General features: G+C 39.4%; 1 protein-coding gene and 1 pseudogene across 6 annotated transcripts in view; one reads left to right on the top strand and one right to left on the bottom strand.

Moving 5' to 3' along the window:
• Positions 1–21474, top strand: part of PLD1 (phospholipase D1) — a 182520-nt gene that overhangs the window by 55033 nt on the left and 106013 nt on the right. For 4 of the 6 annotated variants that reach the window (XM_053918079.2, XM_071220569.1, XM_024563526.3 and 1 more), the window contains 5 exons: positions 12262–12452; positions 12714–12841; positions 13976–14121; positions 14337–14442; positions 15740–15805. In XM_053918079.2, the coding sequence (XP_053774054.1) occupies positions 12293–12452; positions 12714–12841; positions 13976–14121; positions 14337–14442; positions 15740–15805 (606 nt within the window). In that variant the 5' untranslated portion in view covers positions 12262–12292. Of the gene's footprint in view, positions 1–7109; positions 7267–12261; positions 12453–12713; positions 12842–13975; positions 14122–14336; positions 14443–15739; positions 15806–21474 lie in introns of all 6 variants that reach the window. The other 2 variants (XM_045197978.2, XM_045197975.3) reach the window with 1 other exon arrangement.
• Positions 1243–2273, bottom strand: LOC112307452 (mediator of RNA polymerase II transcription subunit 7-like; annotated as a pseudogene).

Genomic DNA, 21474 nt, shown 5'->3' with positions numbered 1-21474 from the left:
CTGTAAATAATTTGTTTTAGCATAAGGAGTCATAATTCAAGCTGTCTGACTCAAAATTACATACCTTCCATAGTACTCTGCTGCCTCAACAAACATTTTTTTGTGAGTATATACATAGGTAAAAAGTTGAGACTTTGCTATGTTAACTGGCAGTTTTGACAAAATTGGAGAGCTCATTAGCACTGGAGAATATCTAGAGGAGTCTACCCAAGTGTTTGCCAGTTTCATTCTTCTCATAGGTGAAATTCATGGATTATCATTGAAAACACTCTGTACTAATTAAACTCGCACTAAGAGAGATTGCTCAATCCTTTGGAGGGAAGTAAAAAGAAGGAATCAGAAATTAAACAGTTGGAAAGAATTTTCATGTTTAATAGAGACTATATGAGGAACTTATGTTCTTCCAGATAAATGGGACTGATATCGTAAGATGAGAAGTTCAGTATTAAGAAAGAGAATCAATAATAATTGAAATGATTATACTAAAACCCTTGAATTAATATCTGTAGCTTTATGATCAACATATTTTTGTTCAAAAGCAACATTGTGTTCAATATAAAGTTCTTTATTTAGTATTCAGAGATGGTGAAAAAAATTTTTCTTAAACTAATTTTTAAAAATTTTTTTTTATTTTTTAATTATAGTTAACATACAATATTATATCAATTTCATGTGTACAATATAGTGTGATTAGATATTTACATGACTTATGAAGTGATCAGCTGGATAAGGCTAGTACCATCTTACACCATGTAGTTGTTACAATATTACTGACTATATTTCCTATGCTGTACTTTACATCCCTGTGATTGTTTTTATAACTGATAATTTGCAAATCTTACTCTCTCCTTCTTTTTCATCCCCCCAAACCCTCTCCCATCTGGCAATCACTAATATGTTCTGTCTGTGAGTTTGTTTTTGTTTTGTTCAATTTGTTTTTTAGATTTCACATATAAGTGAAATTGTATGGTACTAAATATATGTGTTTCTCTCTGATTTATTTCACATAGCATAATACCCTCTAGGTCCATTCATGTTGTCACAGATGGCAATATTTCATTCTTTTTTATGGCCGAGTAATATCCATATATACCACCCCTTCTTTATTTATTCATCTATCAGTGGGCACTTAGCTTGCTTCCATATCATAGTTCTTGTAAATAATGCTGCAGTGAACATAGGGAGGCATATGTCTTTTTTGTACAGTTGATATCCTTTATTTACCTACCATTCTTAAAGCAAATGACAAATCTACTCTTAAAGGACGAAAGTTTGCTATTACTGAGGATTATCTTCAATGTTTACTGCAGTTCCAAAAACAGGAGGGTTCCACACAACAGCAGTAGTTTGCTTTTTAAGTTGATTACTCTTCATTTGCCTATGCTAAAGTGAAATTACTGCCTGTGACATCTCATAATTGATAAAGTTGGATAGTGAAGCTATTTACATAACTCCTAGTTATATCACTTTTAAGACTCTCCAAGAGAAAATTAAGTAATTTATGATGCTATTTACTGAAAGGAAAAAAGAAAAAAGAAAAAAGAAAGATCCTTCATGGTCTTTCATTCATTTCATTAAGAAGAGCACACAAGGCAGCATCTTTCTCTATAATACGGCCTTTCCAATGACCTGAATTTTCTCTTTGTCATGTGTACTGGTCATTCTGTCCAGTACAGTTGTTGCTATCATCAGCGTGCATTGGTTCAGTTTTTACTCTCATCTCTGCTTCTGAGTGGGACAAATCTTCAGGCAAAGAAGTCCAGCAATTTTGAATCATGCCAATGACTCCTTCCAGATGCTTTTGAGATGTTTCAGCTGTTTCAGGGTGTCAATGTTTCTGTACCTCCATCGTAACCCTCAGGGCCTCTCTTACTTGATGGGGTCAGTTTTCATTTATGAGATGATTCACATGTACAAAAAGCAGCTTAAGGTATTCTAACTTATCTTCTCATGTTATACTTTCAGGGCTCCCTATCAAGATATCTAAGAGGTCTAAGAAATTAATAAGGATAGACATATTGAGTTTTCTCAATTCTTTCTTGTGATCAAACTACATAGGATGAAGCCCGTTGGATGCCCTGACTTTCTAAAGTTTGGATGATAAGATCATCACCCTGGAACTGATTGCCAAACATCACATAACTTTCTTGTACTGGAGGTGGAGGCTTGGGAGCTAGGCCTTCCTGAATATATTTATCCATACACTCCTTGATGTGCTGCATTGGAAGTAGTGGAAGGGCACTCCTGTGCTGTGGCTCACCCATTGAGGAAGATCAGGAACCTCGGCCCTGGGTTTACTCTGGTAACTGCCTTTCCCACTGTAGGCAAAATACCTGTCTTTTTGAATTAGTGTTTTGAGTGTCTTCAAATAAGTACTCATATGTAGAATTGCTGGACCCTTTGTCTCTTGCTATCACCTTTGTCTTAAAGTCAATTTTTTCTGAAATATGTATTCCTTCCCCAGCTTTTTTGTTTCCATTTTCACAAAATAAATTTTTCTATCCCTTTACTGAATGTGTCTTTCAATCTAAAGTGGGTCTCCTATAGGAATACTATACAGGTCTTGTTTTCTTACCCATTCATCTACCTTTTGTCTTTTTTATTGGGGCATTGAATCCATTTAAATGTAAAGTAATTATTGATAGGTATGTAGTTATTACCAATTTATTATTCATATTTTCAATCTAAGAAGTACATGTAAGATTTCTTGTAATACTGATTTTGTGGTGATGAACTCCTTTAGCTTTTTATTGTCTGGGAAGCTCTTTATCTGTCCTTGGATTGTAAATGATAGCCTTGCTGGGTAAAGTAATCTTAGTTGTGGGTCTTTGCTTTTCATCACTTTGAATATTCCATGTCAAACCTTTCTGGCCTGCAAAATTTCTGTTAAGGAATCAACTGACAGTATTATGGGAGCTCCCTTGTAGGCAACTTACTGCTTTTTTCTTGAGACTTTTAAGATTCTCTTTGTCTCTAACCTTTGGCATTGTAATTATAATGTGTCTTGGTGTGGGCCTCTTTGAGTTTATCTTGTTTGGGGCTCTCTGCACTTCCTGGACTTGTACGTCTATTTCCTTCACTAGGTTAGGGAAGTATTACATCATTATTTCGTCAAATAAGTTTTCAATCCCTGGCCCCCTCCCTTCTCCTTCTGGTACCCCTATGGTGTGAATATTTTCACCCTTGATGGTGTCCTGGGGTCCCTTAAACTATAGTCATTTTTTGGATTCTTTTTTATTTTTGATGTTCTGATTAGGTGTTTTCTGCTACCTTGTTTTCAAAATTGCTGATTTAGTCCTCTGCTTCTTCTAATCTATCGATGATTCCCTCAAATGTAGTCTTCATTTTAGTTTTTGTATTCTTCATTTCTGTCTTTTTAAAAAATATTTTCTATCTCCAGCTGTATGTTTTCTTATTTCTTTGTTAAAGTTCTTACTGAGTTCATCTACTGAGTTCACTGAGCATGCTCATAACCAGTGTTTTGAACTCTACATCTGGTAGATTTTTTTTGGTTTCCATTTTAGTTCTTTTTCTGGAGTTTTGTTCTGGTTTTTCTTTTTTAATTTGGAATATGTTTCTTTGTCTTCTCATTTTATTTGTCTCCCTGTGTTTGTTTCTATGCATTAGGTAGAGCTGCTACATCTCCTGGTCTTGGTCTTAGTAGAAGGTGTTCTGTGAGGCCCAGTGGTGCAGTCTGTGTAGCCACCGGAGCTGCATGCTCCAGGTGTGTCCTTTGTGTGGGTTGTGGTTCCCTCTGCTGTAAGTGAACCTTGATTGTTTTCAGCATGTCAGTCTGAGGAATTGACTCTGAGGCTGGTTGGCTGTGAGGACTGGTCATGCCTGTAGAGGAGGTCATTGTGCTGGGGCTGACCCACAGAGATGAAATCACTTTAGCAGGGCTCTGGTGCCTACCGAGTCTGCCCTTTGGGTGTGTCATTTGTGAAGTGGTTGGGTGGTGCTCTGGTGCAGTCTGAAGTTGGCCACTAGGTGTGCTGGTTCTAAGGCCTCTGGTGCAGGCCAAGGTCAGCTGATGCCTGTGCCCTGCCCTTGTGCTATCTGGTAAGAGCTACAAAGTGATCTTCAGATAGTTACCACTTGTTCTGGGTTTGGAAGTGCCTGGGAGAGCCTAAACTGCAAACTGAGGCTGGCTGCCACTAGTGGCAACCTTGGGGCTGCTTAGCAAGAAGTAGGGGACACACCCAGGCCAGATGCTGCTTGTTTGGGGTTTGTGAACCTTTGTGAGATTTTAGGAAAGACTATAGTATGAGCCAATATAGGTCCTTTGTATGGAAAAGCCACTGGAAGCAGCTTGGATGGGCCTGCAAGTCGAATGTGGTAGGATCTCAAGGAATAGCCAAGGCAGGGTGACCAGTGTTAGGTTGATGGAAACTTAGACATGGTGCCTGCCTGCATCTGAAGGCTGGGCGGTGGAGGGCTCAGTGAAGGAGAGTGGTGCCTGCCCACACTTTTGTGTGGGGGAAAGCTGCTCCTCCAGCCTGATGCCAGACAATTCTGTTCCTCCCCACCTGCCCCTGGACGTTTTCCATCTGCTGCCCCAGTGCTGCAGCTCAGAATGAGTGAGTTCAACAGCAACCAGCAACCTGAAAGTGACCACAGGCCCTTTAAGAGGTACCCTGCCTCTCCAGAAGCCCTCTGTCTCACTCAGCCACAATCCTGACCAGCTTTCACAGCCCTAAGTTATAGGGACTTCTCTTCCTGGCACTGGAAACCTGGGGTGGAAGCCCTGGTATGGGGCTGGGACTGCTTCCTCCTTAGGGAGACATCTGCAGTTGAGATATCCCTCCTAGTTTTTAACTACCACACATGGGTATGGGGCCAGCCATTCCACGTCTCTGCCCCTTTTACCATTCTTGATGTGGCTTCTTCTGTATATTCTTAGCTATGGGATTTCTGTTCAGCTAGAGTTCAGGCAGTTCTCACTGATGGTTGCTCTGCAGTTTAGTTGTAATTTTGATGTGGTCTTGGGAGGAGGCGAGCACAGCATTTACCTACTCCACCATCTTGACTGAACATCAAAGATCTTAAAGTCATTTTAATAGAAATTAACTTTATCCTGGAAAAATATTTATTTTGTTTGTATATTGCTTAACCACTGAGTCATCAGTGGTCTGAGTTTCCCTTAGTAAGAAAAATGTTTATAACATTTTACTTAGCATAGTGTGCCAGCCAGAATGGAATGTGTTCCCATGAATTCAGCCTGTGCAGGTAGCTTCCTCTCCGAAAGACTTGTCACAATGAATGCATAGTCTTTTCTGGTCATAAAAATGGACTATTTATTTGACCGAAGGATGTTATTTTTAGAAGTCTGATCACAATTTGCAGCAATATTAATTACCTTTTTTTAAATAAAGAAGAATTTTCCCTCTGGAATCCTTATTGACTTAAGTCAGTCCCATAGTTGTGCAAGTCTCTTACTCATCACACTTAATAAACTTATTAACAAACTTTGGAATCAAGAGAGGCCTCCCACGTTTTCTCTCACATACAACACAAGTGTTTATATGTGCACTGCCATTCATCGAGGCAGGAACCACTCTTACTTAGATGTTGGCTCAGAGTCCTCACCTGAATACCCTAGCCTTTGGGCTAGGTTTTTGTCACCTGGTTGGGGTTGCTTAGATTGTGTTGTTTTCTCCGACATTTAGCGATGCTTAAAGTGCAGTTTCTCTTGTAATAATGCATCTCTTATAAAGTCCTTAACACAGACAACTTCTTATTAATTTCAGTTTTTAAATGAGGGAACTTAGCATGAAAGTGACTTTGTCCAGTTAGCCAAGGCAAAAGTAGGAGCAAACTACAAAGTTGAATCCCATCAGGTTGCTGTGTGACCTTGAGCAAGTCTGTGTCCTCAGTTTCCTTGTCTATAAAAAAGGGGTAACAAAAGTATCTTCTCCACAGGGCTGTTGTGAGGTCAGGTTAAGTAAATGCATGCAAAGCACCTGGTTCAATATCTGGAACATAGTAAGTACTATGTGAGGTTACCTTTTTACTTTTACTTTCAACTTTAGCACAAAATGGATTTCTGCAGAAGGCAGGGTAGTTCCGTGGTTCGTGCTGGTTCCAATACTATCCTAGTTCAGGTTTCCTGTGTAACAGAGCCTGAAGTAAGGTAGGCTTTACTGGAAACAGCCAAAGAGAGTGGAGAAGTCAAGAGAGGCAGAGACATATGCAAGGCAGTGCATTACCTGGCTGACTGTAGCTTCTCAAAAATCAGCTAGCTTTTTGGTCCCACCAATGGATGGGCTGTGTGGTGCCAGTGTGCTCAGCACAGTCAGGCAAGGAGGAATGGGGAGAGGCATACATCTGCCAGGTTTTTAACACCCCCATTCTCACAGGTTATGTGGCTTGGTTCCCCATTTCCTCCCCGCCCCTTACACACAACTCCTGAGGAAGTCAGGTTTCAACATTTTCTCTGAATTCAGAAGCTTCAGCGGGGCTGTAGTCGCAGTAGGTCCTGCTGGGCTTTGTCATGAAGGCTGTGCCATGGCCCTGCCCCTCCGCCAGGAAGGAGGAAAGTGGCTGGTGGTGTTAGGAAAAGAGGTAAGCATGGTGGAGACGAGGGTCTCTGCCGAGCCAGTGGCAGAGGCTGGGGAGGCAGGTTGGACAGAGGCATCCTGGGCGGCCTGAGCACTGGGACCAGCCCCACCGCTCACAGTGGTGTAGCATCAGGAAGCTTCTGTGGCTCCATGTCCTTGATTCTAAATGACATTGTTGTGAGGACTAGAATGGTACATGTAACGTGCATTCAGTACAGGTCTAAAGTAGGCACTTAATAAATAACAGATATTTTCCAATCCACCTGCATTTGAAGTAGACATTCATTTCTCTTAATACTTGGATTTGCCTCTGGAAATAAAACATCTGTTTGAATTCAAAGATATGATTGAGATGTACTATGGATAGAATAAGCAAATGAGGTGATATTTAACTCTAGGACATATCACAGGAAATGAGTAAGGAAGCTCATGGTAGATAGAGAATAAAGGCCAGCCAAGGAGGTCAAAGGATTTAGGCAAAACCATGAGAACTGAGAAATGATATCATGCTAAAAATGCTTTATGTAATTGTAGGTCGGTTTTTGTTTTTAGCTGGAGAGAAGACAGAACGTGGTCTCCAACTCCAGCGCCGTGAACCCAGGGAGTCCAGATTAGCACTGTCATCTCCAGCCTTGACATCTTTGGGAGAAAGCAGTGTCAGTGTTAGGTCCAATGGAGACTTTGATAGGAAACCAGGAGAGAAGGATAAGTAAGTGGGACTTCTTGGGCTCTGGTGGCTTTGAGATCACATTAGATATGAAGCCCAGAGGGAGAGTAGTGTTTGGGAATCAAACTTCTGTCTCTTGGAGCCATATAAATAAGAGCAAGTGCACATTGTGTCCATTGCATAGAGCAGAAGCTGAAACCCTGGGGGTGATAGTTACCCAATTTGCACTGATAATAAAGATAGAATGAGTCTAGATCATCTGACCTGTCCCCTACATCACTGATGTTTTACTACCTGTCCAAGGCTTAGACTAAGGCATCCATTGATATTTTTGGAACTAATGTTCTTTAAAAAAAAAAAACCCTCACAGGTCCCAGTATACCTCAAGAGTCATTCTTTCGATGTACTATTTTCTCATAATACATAATCTGGAAAGTAAAATATGATAATATCATTTACTTTATTCAAAGTCAGCTAAACTCAAGAAATACTTATCCAAGGCTTTCTGTGTCACTAGAGATTGAAGGTAGTACTTGAATCCACATTTATGAATTTTGCATTTCAGGAAGCATCAGGTCAGTTCTATATAAATCATTGCTGTATAATGTGTTTGGGGAGGTGATGGAGTATGGATCTAACAATTAATTTCATCACAGTGAAAAATGGGAAAACAAGAAATCCTCATGACTCAGTTTTGTTTTAAATGATCTAATTATAATTCACATTTTACATTCATAATTAAGATGTGATTTTTGGTTTAGAAATGCACTGCACTTACTTCTATTGGTAAGTACAAATAATATTGAAAAACTATGGTGGGACTTTGCATGTTATTTTAGAAAAAGAAGCAAGAAGCTATTTTCACAGAATGAACATTTGAGTTTTTTGTTATCATTGTTCCTTTTTGAATTGTTTTATTCCAAGCATATGTAAACTAAGGACTAAAGTCTTCTGGTGTCCATGCCCCCTGGTACCTTCAGTTCTACCTCTGCTAGGTAAGTAGCTGGACTTAGAAGTCAAATCAACTGTAGCAGGTCCAGCTCTATCTCTTCTCAGCTGAGTAGCCCTGGGCAAGTCACCCACCCTCTCTAAGTAAGCTTCTCATCTTAAAAATGAAAGTCACAGTGGGACCCAACTCCTAAGATTGTTGTGAGGATTCAATGAGATCACGCAATTAATTTTTTGTATAATGCCTGGCATATAGTATGTACTCAGCCAATATTACTAATGCTAATATTTATTTTAATATTACTAGTCATGGTTGATAATATTGTTATTTTGCCTAAGGCAATGTTTATGTGTGTGCTCTCTGGAAAGGAAAATATCTGCCTATCTGCTCCCTTTGATGTTTGGCTCCGCGATTGTTTTGAAAATTAAGATCAGAGAAAAACTCCAGATTTCTCTGATTTTGCCACTGAATAACTGGAGGTAATTAAATGTTCCCTGCAAAGATTTTTAATTCTAGTACTCAACACCAGAAAAACAAACAAACAAACCCTATTTACTTCCTGGTTGCAGATGCAAATAGAAATAAAACACAGCTGCTGTTATCACTCCATGGGCACATCTCTACTTGGTACCAAAAGAGATAATAATCTCGCAGTAGAATTTTATAAGGAGGTAACAAAACCAATTACATTATCTCCAGCGAAAACACTGGAGCCCTTATCCTGCTGCTGGTTAAGATAGACTGTGACAGTGGCAGCTGTTCACCCACCAGTAGAGATTATTTTAGATGAAAGAAAACATGGGCTAATTAATGGAGGTTTGACTAGGACTGTAGACGGCCTCACAGTCTGGTGTTTAAGAATGATACCAGCAGTACAGTTGTCGGGTGGGCAGTGAACACAAAGCAACCATGGACACGAATGGAGGACAAATAATTTGGTTCAGTTTTCATTATTAAATGATAGAGTGTTTACAAAAGCATGAACAAATCTATAAACCCTTTGGGTCCGCTGAAATTCCATATTACCCTATAAAATATTATGAACCATAACAAAAAAGGCTAAGAAGAAATTTAAGAGAGGTCGTAGGGATACGTCGTTTCCATAATTCTAATGACCGTGGGACTCGTAGGGTCTTTCCCCAGATGTGAAGATTAAAGTAGTATTTTGCTGTTGCAGAATTTAAACTTCATATAAAAGATGAATTTATAGACATTCAAACCCACAACATAAAACCAATAATTAGAAAGCTCTATAACCAAATTCATGAGATTTCCGAACCAGACCAATCTGCTTTATAAACTCAGCACCAACACAAGTTGACTGACCTTGGACGAGTTACTTAACTAAATCTTTCAGGATAATCATACATACCAGGTAGCACCATTTTGGTTATTAAATAAAATAACTGTGCTAAAATTGTGTTTAGCACATAGTAAAGACTTGAGGATCAATAAGAGGATTCCTTTGTTTCTTTTCTCATTCAAGTTTTCCACATGTTTATGTTTTTTTCTCTCTGTTTGAAATAAGATATTTATTTTAGCTTGATCCAGTGACTCTGTAGTGTTTATTCCCATTACTTACCATGTGTAGAGATATTTAAGGTCTCTGTATACCTTAAATTTAACATTTGTTTTTCACATTAACACTCTGTCCAAAGGCAAAGTCACTGTAACACTTGTTTTCCTTTGCTGTGCTAAGAACGTTGGCAGAGTTCCTCATGAGACCTTTCAATCAATACACAATACCAAAAGGCTCTACGAAGCCACATTTCCTCTAAGTGTCTCATTTCCTTTAAAAGTGTTCATTACCTCACATATTAGATAAAGCAAGACCTGTCTCATGGTTGGCATCTAATAAGTGTTTGTTGAATGGAGAGGGAAGGAAATAAAATTTTAATTGTGACTCAAGGCAAACAACTCCTTAATGGGGGCAGAACAGACTTTAGTTAAATTATACAGGTTAAAGACCATTCTGCCACCTGCTTGTCATATTTATATGAAAACTACTTGGGTTAATATCTTGGCATAGGAGAAGGGTAACATTAATTGCATTGTAAGGGGAGGCTGAACAATTCATAGCATCTTTTTTCTATAGTTTGGGTTAGGTTTTTAGTGTTAGATGGACCCTGGAGGTGAAATAGCTCAACCTCCTCAGCCCCTGAGAATTCAAGTGACTCCATCCTGCGATGCTGAGCTGCAAGAGGAATTCACCTCCTTTTCCTTCCATTTGAGTTGGGTCCTTGCCCGGACACTTGTTTTACTAAAACGGACTTCCATCTATTCTAGGGGCATTTATATATCTACAAAAATCTTATAGGAAGATAAAGACCTTCCTGTATAGTTGAGAACATCAGCTCTTGGGTCAGAGAGAACTGGTTTCAGATCCCTTCTCCTCTGAGACCTGGGTCGGATTATCCAAAGTGTTCATCTCATTAACCTAATCTCTGCAAAGTGTTCATCTCTTTAACCTAGTCTCTCCCTGTCTCAGTTTCCTTAGCTCTAAAGGAGTGATGACAAACTCTTGTCATCTTCAGAGTAGAAATAACAATGCTTCATAGATTTATTATTGACAATCAATGTAATGTACATAAAGGATTATCACCAAGCCAGGTGTATACTAAGCAATTGTATGTTATTACAACATGAATTAGAAGTGGGCAAGAAAGTTAAAGGGAAGTGATGCAGGCAAAGCTAGTCCTGTATTTTGCTAAGAGTAGGCCACAAATTTGGCTCCAAGCTGCCTTTCAGCCAACACGGAAAGAGAAACGTGATTGATTACATAGCTCTCAGGCAGCTTAGTTATGTCAATTACATGTATCTGACCAAACCAGAACCACTCTCTTCTACCTCCATCTTTGAGTTTCCAGCCAGGATCTCTTACTACCAGACAAAGCAGTACGGGCTTTACCGACTTATTGAGTTACAATAGGGGCTGCTCCAGTTTGCATTTCCAGCAGGGCCCCCCAGGTTTTTGATGGCCCCTGCAGGAGGCAACCCAGCTAAGTGTCTTCCTGAGAATGGCATGTGCTGAGTGGAAGCCAAGGATGGATTTGGGGTTATGTAGCCTGTTTCCTTCACCCACATCAGATGCTCCTTAATACTAAGACCAGCCTTATTATCCTTACCTGCTCACTCACTGCATCTCACAGAGTGAGTAATGAATGTGTGCTCAGTAAATATTTGTGATTTGCCATAATAAATGAACACGTGTGGAGAAGTTACTGGTACGAAAGCCCTCCTGTTTTAGGGCCTGGTTGTAACAGAGAGGCTATTTCAGGCAAGACGGATTTTTCATCCAGCTCTGATGACAGTCATCAAGGCTTAAATCTCAGTATTTTAAATGAAAAATAAAATCTATATGAACTCCTCTTCCCTGGCTACTGATGTGCAACGACTTGTGTTATTAAATGTCGGAATGAAATAGAACCAGTTTTCTTTAAAAAGGAGAGAAGGATAACTCTAGCACCTCTTGTATCTTTCAGAATAGGTATACCAATGAATTACCTTTCAGGACATGCACATCATTATAAATAACTCATGTAAAGTCATGGCCAAATCCTGTCTCCAAAAGGTAGCTTACCCCTTGCTTGGAATGTCACCTACAGAGGCAATGTAGAAAGGTTATGCTATCTGAAAATATTTTAAAATCTGCATATTGAAATTATTGTAAAATGCTCTAAATTTCTATAGAAAATATTTCAAGTTGCTTATGTTATATATTCTTTCTTTCCATGTATTTGAGCTAATCAGTCCATTTTCTCTGAATAATCATTCCCATGCCAATCTCCCTTGAGGCTCTCCTCATTTATCCATGTTAATAAAATTGGATGTTAACATTTATTCAATGTGGTGTTTCTTTTACTTCCTTGTTTACAATTAAGTATCCCACTCCAATTTAATTTACAAGCGAGGAACTCTTTAAATGTTAAACGGGAAAATAAACTGAGAGGTTGTTTGAGATAACTGGGGCTCTCACAGAGCTAGTTGACTTGTTTCCATATGCAGTATCTAACCCTGGATTCCGATTGTAGAATAGTGCTTTATTTGACCAAAATAACAAGTCCTTGTAATTTTTTCTTCTTTCTCAGTCCCCTTGCTGTTACCCTGTCTGAAGCCAACATGTCACTGAAAACTGAGTCAACAGCAAATACATCTGCACTGCAAAAAATCGCTGCCGACATGAGTAATTTGATAGAAAACCTGGACACTCGCGAGCTCCATTTTGAGGGAGAGGAGTTGGAGTGTGATGTGTCTCCCAGCGATCCCAGGATACAGGAAGGTAAAGGCTGGTGGTCTGAGCCAGGAGAAGAGAGTTTATCGGGTGGCTTGGCAGAGCACAGACTTGAAATAACCAGCAAATGATTGATCTTTTTTGCTGATGTCTAAACATTGGGCTGAGACTATTTCGTTAACTGTTTCTTGTTGTCGGACGTTATTATTCTTAAAGATGCCTGGGAAAGGCAAGTTATGCTATTATCTTGTAATCTTACAGTATCAGTTTGTTCTTGCAATAACTTTATTTACTTACTTATTTTTTTAGTGTATATCCCTTTCTCTGCTATTTATAAGACGCAAGGATTCAAGGAGCCAAATGCACAGACGTACCTCTCTGGCTGTCCAATAAAAGCCCAAGTTCTGGAAGTGGAGCGCTTTGCGTCTACAACGAGGGTCAGCACGTTTATGGACTCACCTTGGAGTAGTCAATATACACGAATTAACGCACTGGCTTCCATTTTCCTTCCTCCCAGCTGTGCCTATGTTTCTAGCTTTTTGTTTGTTTGTTTATCACTTCTAAGTCCTTATTACCTCTCAAGGGCTTACTTTCTTTTCATTTAGTTTTTATTCTCATATGTCTCTTTCCCTATCCTGGAAAATACATTTTTTTTAAAAAAGGCATTTAAGGCAATTTCAGACCCCAGGCTCCTCTCTTTGCATATACTCTTCTGTTAGTCAAGTGGGTTTGGTTTAGTTCTGTTTTAGATTTTAGTCTGTGTGAGAAAGCTAAGGATTATCCTTATCCTACTTAGTGTCTTGTTTACTAAGAAACATGAACTAAATTTGTGCGGTTTTCACGTGATCGCAGGTAAATAAAAATAACCCCTTTTCTGATTATTGAATACACTCTGTGTGCCAGCTCATGGCCAACACTTCACTTTTCACTTGCATCACAACCTGACGAGACAGATGCTGTCACCTGCTCTCCCGGGCTGGAGGTCTTCCACCTGTCCCTCCAGCAATAGATAAGTTGGGGGGGAAAATAGTTTGTGTGTAGGGAGATCTTTTGCTCCTTTCCCTTTAATGGACCTGTACCTTTCTGGTTACTGGTGATGCTTCTGTACAGGGAGATGCAGACAAGGATGGACCTTATAATGCATTTCAGAAGAAGACACAATGTCATTTGTGAAGGGTTAAGATAGTGCTCCTGGAATCCATTTCCTCCCATCTCTCCTTTCATCTCTCCAACTGTGCTCACTGCTCCAGCTTTGGGACAACCCCCTGGTGGCACACATTGTTTCCTTGACTTGGTTTCTTGTTTCAGGTGTGTGTGTATTTGTATATTTGGAACAATAGGATTTGTGGGAGTTGGTCTTTAGTGTGATTCTGAGTTTGTCTTATGTATGTTATAAGGCAAACATTAAGAGAATATTCTGTAATCAGTTGTTTTTGAAACATTTCACTTAAGTACTCAAATTGGATTTAAGGTACTTCTTTGTTACTTATTAAATTAACTATCATTAATTGAAAGATTGTGAAATTTTTGTTGTTAACTAAAATACCACTCTTTCTCATTTATCCTTGTAGGTACGAAGTACCAATCTTTACACAATTGAATTAACACATGGGGAATTTAAGTGGCAAGTTAAAAGGAAATTCAAACATTTTCAAGAATTTCACAGAGAGCTGCTCAAGTACAAAGCCTTTATCCGAATCCCCATTCCCACCAGAAGGTAATTGCTTCTAAATTAATTATAAGGTTATCCCAGTGTCCAAGTTGAGTGCAAAGAGTATTTTATTCATTTTATGGGTTAACTGTTCGTTGTTGGTGGATATTTCCTATTAAATACATCCTTCTAATAATAAGCCATCTCAGGAAAGATACTAGAGCCATGGCTCTAAGAATAATCTAATAAATGCTCTCATTGTGCTTGTGTGTGTGTTTTAGACACACATTTAGAAGACAGAATGTCAAAGAAGAGCCTCGAGAGATGCCAAGCTTGCCCCGTACCTCTGAAAACATGATCAAAGAAGAACAGTTCTTCGGTAGAAGGGTAAGTCCTTCACTCTCCTGTTGTTCTGAGCATAATTTGGCAGCCCTGTAGAAATGTGGCAGCTACTGAGGGGCGAGGTGGATTTGACTATAACCTTTCCCACCCACTGATCCATCACCCAGCCTGGTGTAGCTTCTCTGGAACAAGTGAGGCAGCTCCTTCTTCCCCAAGCTGTTCTGACGCTGGGGAGGTTGCATTTTCCAGAAGAAGAGTTTTCTTTGGTAGGAGCAATGTTATAAAGAAGCTGTCTTCCCAGTAGGAATCTCTTTGGGCTAGTTGTGAGTCAAGATTGAGCTCATCATGGAGAGTTTTGAGATCTACTCTTTTGTAATCATGTATTTTCATACATTAGCTTTAGGATTTGGAAGAGTTTGTCCTAAATACATATAAAATCTCATTCCCAAACTATGGATGGGGCAGTTAGGGTGTAGGAAGAGTAGGAAAGTGTTACCGGCATGTATGTCAGTAGGACAGAAACTTCAGGCCTGCTCTGCTTCAGTGATACGGTCCTACATAGGACAGGTTAACTTCTTTTACTAGAAAGTTAACAAATGAACGTTAGCTCTGTATTCAGACCACCAAAACTTTTGTGCTCTGAAAAGCATTTTTGATTTCTCCTTTGTAGTTGTCATCTTGTTTAAAATCTTATCAGGGACCCAGGATACCTAGACAAATAAAATTCTGCAGTCCGGGGTCACCTTGTGTCCATAAGGAGTGCGGTGGAAAGTGATCGGGGACGGCTCTAACAGCCAGTCCTGCGTGCTCTCTACTCAGCACAGTGGACGCCCCGACCCCTCTCACTTTCACACATTTGAAATCAGGGTACAATCTACTAGAAACTGTTTTTACTTAACCACCCTTCTTGTTCTTCCCTGATAATCTGTTGAAAAATTGCAGTATATCTTCCAGTAAATTCAGTGTTAGAATTGAGGAAATTCAAGTTTGTGATAAAAATCAACAAATGCTGTAAAACCACCCGCTCTGGGCAAGTTCTGTGCTAGTAACCATGGCAGATCAAAAGGACATACGGCTGAGGCCTTGTCAGCAGTTTACAGAAGACCTAAGCATGTGGAAAGTAAAATGGCAACGAGAGATTTAAATAATGGTTCAAGGGAACTATGGAAATAACTCCTTAGTGCTATTCAGGATTCCTTGTCCAGTGATAACAGTAACAGATCATTGAATGTCCCATCTTAACGTCTTTAAGTTAAGATGGGCCATTGATCACATGATTGTTGTTATCTAAATTTTTCTATAAGTGTGATATTATCTCTTATCTCAAGTATTTGCATTACAGAAACAACTGGAAGATTACTTGACCAAGTTACTAAAAATGCCCATGTATAGAAACTATCATGCAACAGTAAGTATATTTAGTAATTTAAGTTCTGAATTTATAAAATTGTAAATTGTCAGCTAAATTTTGGATCATTTTATTGACACAAGTGCTTGTATCCACTTTAGAATATCCACTTTATTCCTTGCATTAAAATAAATAAAATGAATACAAAATTGATTTGACAGTAAGGATCTAGGTTATGGTGATGCTATTTTAAAATATAAAATATAGCTGAGTTTGTCTATAACAATAGATTTAAATGATCTTGAAATGCTGCTACAGGCTTGATTATCTAGAAATCAACCTTCTTTTCTCCTCAGGCTTCCAGAATAATCTCCCAAAGCATTTCTAACCCTTACAAGAAAACATTAAGTAGGAAGTGCTTAAAACAGTTGAGCAGAGTTGAATACTCAAAGATTATACGGAGCGTACTGTGAATGCCATCTGATCGGCCTGTGATACTTATAAAAGGCCTGCCTTTTCATGTGAAAGTGAGAAGCATGGGAAAAGCTAGGGAGAGAAGAACCGCTTGGAAAATAAGAGAAGATGGGACTTGGGAACAGCTGGGAGGCACATAGCAGCCAGCATGGGGGAGCAGGCTTCACAGAGGGAATCCAAACAATGAGCTCTACTTGGTTAGAGGCCCTTGAAGGTGAGGTGTTTTTAAAGGATTAGCCTTCAATTACGTAAAGGTCCAGCAAATTGAGAATGCACTGGATTATTATACTTTGCTTCTGTGTCTGTCTGCATTGTATTGCTGTGGGGTTGAGTGTATGTATGTGGTGTCTGTGCAGAGCTTCAGAGCAGGTGCAGCTCTGACTTGGCCTCTAGTTTACAGAATTGTATCAGATAAATACTAAATAGAAAGAGGGGAGGCCTCTGTGCATTTGGGAGAGGAAGCAAAAGCACCTTGACCCTTAGGAGTATTTTGTTGACTCTGACCACTTGCTGTCAGCCAGCGTATTATTTAGAGGGTAGGGCACGTACCCAACTGGTCCCTTTTACACACAAATGACCCGGGTTGACCATGACCCACTTTCTGCAGCAGCTTGCCTGGTGATGTTTGATGATGGACTTGAAGGAGCTTGTATGGTTTCATAATCTTGGAGAAGAGTTTTCCCAGGGAAACCAGAAATTTGGGTCCAACCAGTGGACCTCAAGAGAAGGATGATGGGAAAGATTTCTTCCCTTCTAGAACTCAGAAACATTCAACTTTGAAAGAACATAACAAACAAAGTTATTACTGCTCTTACTAATAAAAATGCTGCTCCCTGTGGTATTCTCTGAAATCTGTTTTCAGATATGTTGTTTTATTTAATAAGGAATTATTTAAATGTGCGCTAGCACCGGATGCAATGATTTTCCATTTGTTTTACTTTTCTGGCTGCCTGTGCTTTACTTTTACTTTCTTTTGGTTCTAGAACAGTACTTGCTGGGTTTAGTCCTCTCTGTTCATGTGCATTATTATATTTTGGATTCTAATGTTGATTAAACATTTTTTAAATGTTTATTTTAGTATTTTTTTAGTCATAAAAATATATTTTTTCCACAGTTGAGTCATATTGTATTTAGAAATTCCAGAATGTCTTCTAAACATTTCCTTTGGAAGGGAAAACCTGGTTACAGCTGCCTGAATATATGTTACTCCTCGTTTTTGTTTTTTGTTTTTTTTTAAGATTTTTATTTATTTTTTTAGAGAGATGGGAAGGGAAGGAGAAAGAGAGGGAGAGGAACATCAGTGTGTGGTTGCCTCTGACATGCCCCATACTGGCGATCTGGCCCGCAGCCCGGGCATGTGCCCCGACTGGGAATCCAAGCAGCGACCTTCGGTTTGCAGTCCTGTGCTGATCCACTGAGCCACACAGTGTTACTCCTCGTTTTTGATGGCAACAGCAGAACTCCCAAAAATGATTCAAGTACAGGATACAATTTGATATATCCTCATTCTCTGACATTATTTTCCTTTCATACTAAATGTGATCTGGCCCAGAGACTAGATTTACAGGCCTCCACCTCGTATTTGTGGAATTAGATTGTCATCTATATGTCTCCTTTGATAATTGTGAGAAATATTAAAACTGCTGTCTGCAAAAAGCATTTTAAGAAGTTATTTCTATGTGATCATCAATAATTAATTTATGTTTTGTAAGTGTAAGACATACCTATTATAAAGTAATTGGGTCCTTAGGCCAGTAGGGTCAAAGCTCAAAGGTCAAAGGATCAGATAGGATCATGTCCCTAATTTCAATAAAATGTCGATGAAATCAGACTTGGACAGCTTTTTCTTCCCACTTTTATGTGGCCATTGGTTGGGTTAGTATTTAGACAAGTGTTTTTCCGTTTAGGAGTGTGAAGACTTCCTTTGTTTTTATTCCTCTTTTTCGCCCTGAGATTCTGAAAAACAAATTGTCCTAGTGTTTCAGTGGATTTAGCTTCAGATAGTTCCCTCAGAGATGAATGGTAATTCATTCTGTTTTTTCTACTCATTTGTAACATGGGGCCAAGTGTATTTGGCCTCTTCTCAAGGCATAAATATGTTTTTTCTAAAAAGAAATATTTACTCAATTGTACAATAACATAGAATTTCAAACGGGATTCTTTTTGTGTTCTGAATTGTATTGATTTTGGCTATAGTACCAAACCCACTAGCTGGGCATTTTAATTAATAACTGGAAAATGCTTATTTTCCAGGGAATTTAAAGAATGAGCCATTGGAAACAATAACTGTACTTTTTCCTGACTGAAAGTTAAAATCTAGAAATGGAGCAAAGGGCATAATTTCCAAGAGAAGGGTCCCAAGCTGATAGGGTGATATTGCTAACTTCAAGATAATCACCTGATTCCCAAACTTAGATTTCTTATTTCCAAGGTGGTGGTTAGCTTGAAATTGCCATGTTGGAGGTAAGGAATCTGAGGATGAACATCCCACAGATCAGTAACACTGAATTCACTTCTCCCTTGCTTTGTAAGATGAACAAATTTAGCTTGAGGGGAAGAGTGGGTAAAGATTAATAAAGATGCACCCACAGTGTTTCCATGCCAATAGAGAAAAGCTGTGCTGATTTAAATAGTAGCATCTGCAAATTAATGGAAGTGTTGTCGTTCTCATGTGAGTCTTAGACTTGGGAAAGTCCGAGGCTTTGGTCCACCCTCTCCGTTTTCTCCACAGATGAGCTATCTGCTCTTTTTTTGTCTGGAGCTGTATGGTTTTACCTGGAAGGCAGCCTTTGCTGGAGTAGTTGAGCCCACCTCCCACCCTTACTATGCGAGGGTACTGTCCAGCCCACATTCTTGTCTTAACTTCTGAGAATTTCCTACTTGGTCACTCTCTTTAGTTTTGTTACCTCAAGAATAAAGGGGCCCTCTGAAAATCCCTCTTCTCTTCTAATACAAAAACGGGGTAGAGTAGCAATGTGTATGTGATTGGCAAGTGAATTCCAGGGTTTGTTTTTACCCTTAGGGTTTGTTTGTAGTTCCTCAGCGTGGGAACTCTTTGCATCTCTGTTTCCCTTAACGTACTTTTTAAAAGTTCCTTGGGGTGGGGAAAGATAATTGATTAGTACATTATTCAAGAACAATAAGCCCAGTGAAATATTGTCAGGCTAAATTAATGATTAAATTCTTCCTCCTAAAAAAAGAAAAAAAAAATTCTTCCTCCTAAGAATCACCTGCCCAAGTGAAGAATGGAAGTCTTATTACTGAAGATACAGTAAGAAGTTTAGACAACACAATCTTTGTTAAATTTCAAGTTGTATTGTTTAGGTTTGCTTCTAAATTGATCTTGCCAAATTTACTTTCAATCTGATAAATCTGTTTTAGAATATTTATTGCCAGAGATTTTTCTTTTTCTTTATAACAGGGATTTTTTGTTTTGTTTTGTTTTTTTAAGCTGAAGACAGTGAAACAAGAAAGGGCTTAGGATATACGAAGCAACAGGACAGAGACTAGGTGGGGTTACTTTGTCTCACGAGAAATGTTGTGGGAAAGAAGTGAGCTGGGGCAGGGCTGGAAGGTAAGAGAAAAGGGGGCCTTGTGGACAGACAGGTTCAGGGGGTTAGCCCAGGATGAGCTGCTGCTGCCCATTGCTGCCCTGGCTACAAGTCTCATTTGGTCCCTTAGAGCAGGGGTGTCAAACTCATTTCCACCAGGGGCCACATCAGCCTCACGGTTGCCTTCAAAGGGCTGAATGTAATTTTAGGACTGTATAAATGTAACTACTCCTTAACAGTAAGCGAGGGCTCGGCTCTGCTGCTGGGTAGAAACAAGGTGCTGGGCTGGATAAAACAAGGTGGAGGACTGGATTTGGCCTGCGGGCCTTGTGTTTGTCACCTGTGCTTTAGAGTTTAGGAGATGCACGCCTGTGGGGGGAGGAAGAAGGGGGAGGGAAAGGTGCTGGAGTGCTCCTGGGAGGGAGAGCGTGTGCTGGGTCCTTCTTCTTGAGGGTTTTAAAGGCTGGAAGTTTCAGGGAGGTTTTAGGGAGGATCTCAATAGAATATTTATTACCTTTATGCTGATGTGCCAAAATGAGATTTATTCCCTTAACTTCCCTGTCCTTGGGTATGGTCAGCACAAAAGGTACTAATTGGATTTCTGCTATCTTTCTCTCTCAGTAGGGTGATTTAAGCTATTTACCCCCTGGTTTGGGAGAAGTATGAACCATTTACTCTTAAGTGTCCTTGGTTTAGGAAAGATAGGATTTTGTGATTTACTAGATGGCTCTAAACTGCTGTCTCAGTTTTCCTGTTCCACTTGTCCTGGCCTATTAGCTTGTGTCATTCCCCTCTCAGGAGACTTCCATCCCTGAAATCTTTTAGGGGTAATAAAAGAGGATGTTAAGTCTTCAGTAATTGCTTCCTGTTGATGAGGGCCACAGTCCAGCCTGCAGGGTCTGGAAGTCTCTCCCTGCCTAAGACCGATAAGGGCATAGGATCAGAGACTGGAACAGAGAAGTTATCAGCTGATTTTTCCAAAGTAGGGATAGCCTGGAATCCCTGAAGCATCATCATCTTGAACTCATACCATATTTCATTGACTCGATTATGTAGTCCTGAAAATAAGTCAGTTCAGTTGTATTGTTGAATCTCATTTCAGGAGGGGGTTATGAAGATGGGGTCCGAAAGTGAGACCTATGTTGTGTAAACAAGCAAGCAGGTGTTTAATAAGGACCGTGTCTATGAATACAGAAAAAAAAAACACCCACCCAAAGATTAATGATAAGAGCAAATTATAAACCAGTTTCTGAGTCTGTAAGTCTGTCAGTGGAGAGGATTTTGAGATGTAAGTCTCAAAGTTTCTTTTGTTGAATGAAAACAAGCAGTGACAATCCTCCTTATCTGCAGTTTGAATTCTCCAGTGATGTAAATTCTGAATGGTTTACACAACATCAGTTACTAAGATTGTTTAAGTGTGAGCTGTTGTGGCAATTTCTCGAGGTTATATCAGGTCCTTTGGCTGTAACTTGTGAGAACAAAGCTCAGAAAAAAATGTTTTAGTTCTCAGTAATTTTAAGTCGAAAGATGGGTGAAAAATGAAACATTAGTTTGGAAGAAAACTAGAAAAATTCAGGAACCAATTCAGTTTGTCGATGAAAAATAAAACTTTAACTGAAGTCTAATATCCACCACTGTGTATTATAGATTCTTTTGAAACACATTTCCCCCCTAGAATCACCCTCATTTTAATCACAGAGAGCC

This window comes from Desmodus rotundus, chromosome 2 (genome assembly GCF_022682495.2).
Source record: "Desmodus rotundus isolate HL8 chromosome 2, HLdesRot8A.1, whole genome shotgun sequence".
In the NCBI taxonomy this organism is placed as follows: Eukaryota; Metazoa; Chordata; class Mammalia; order Chiroptera; family Phyllostomidae; genus Desmodus; species Desmodus rotundus.
Note: the sequence above shows the minus strand (reverse complement) of the source record. Positions and strands in the feature narration are given on the sequence as shown.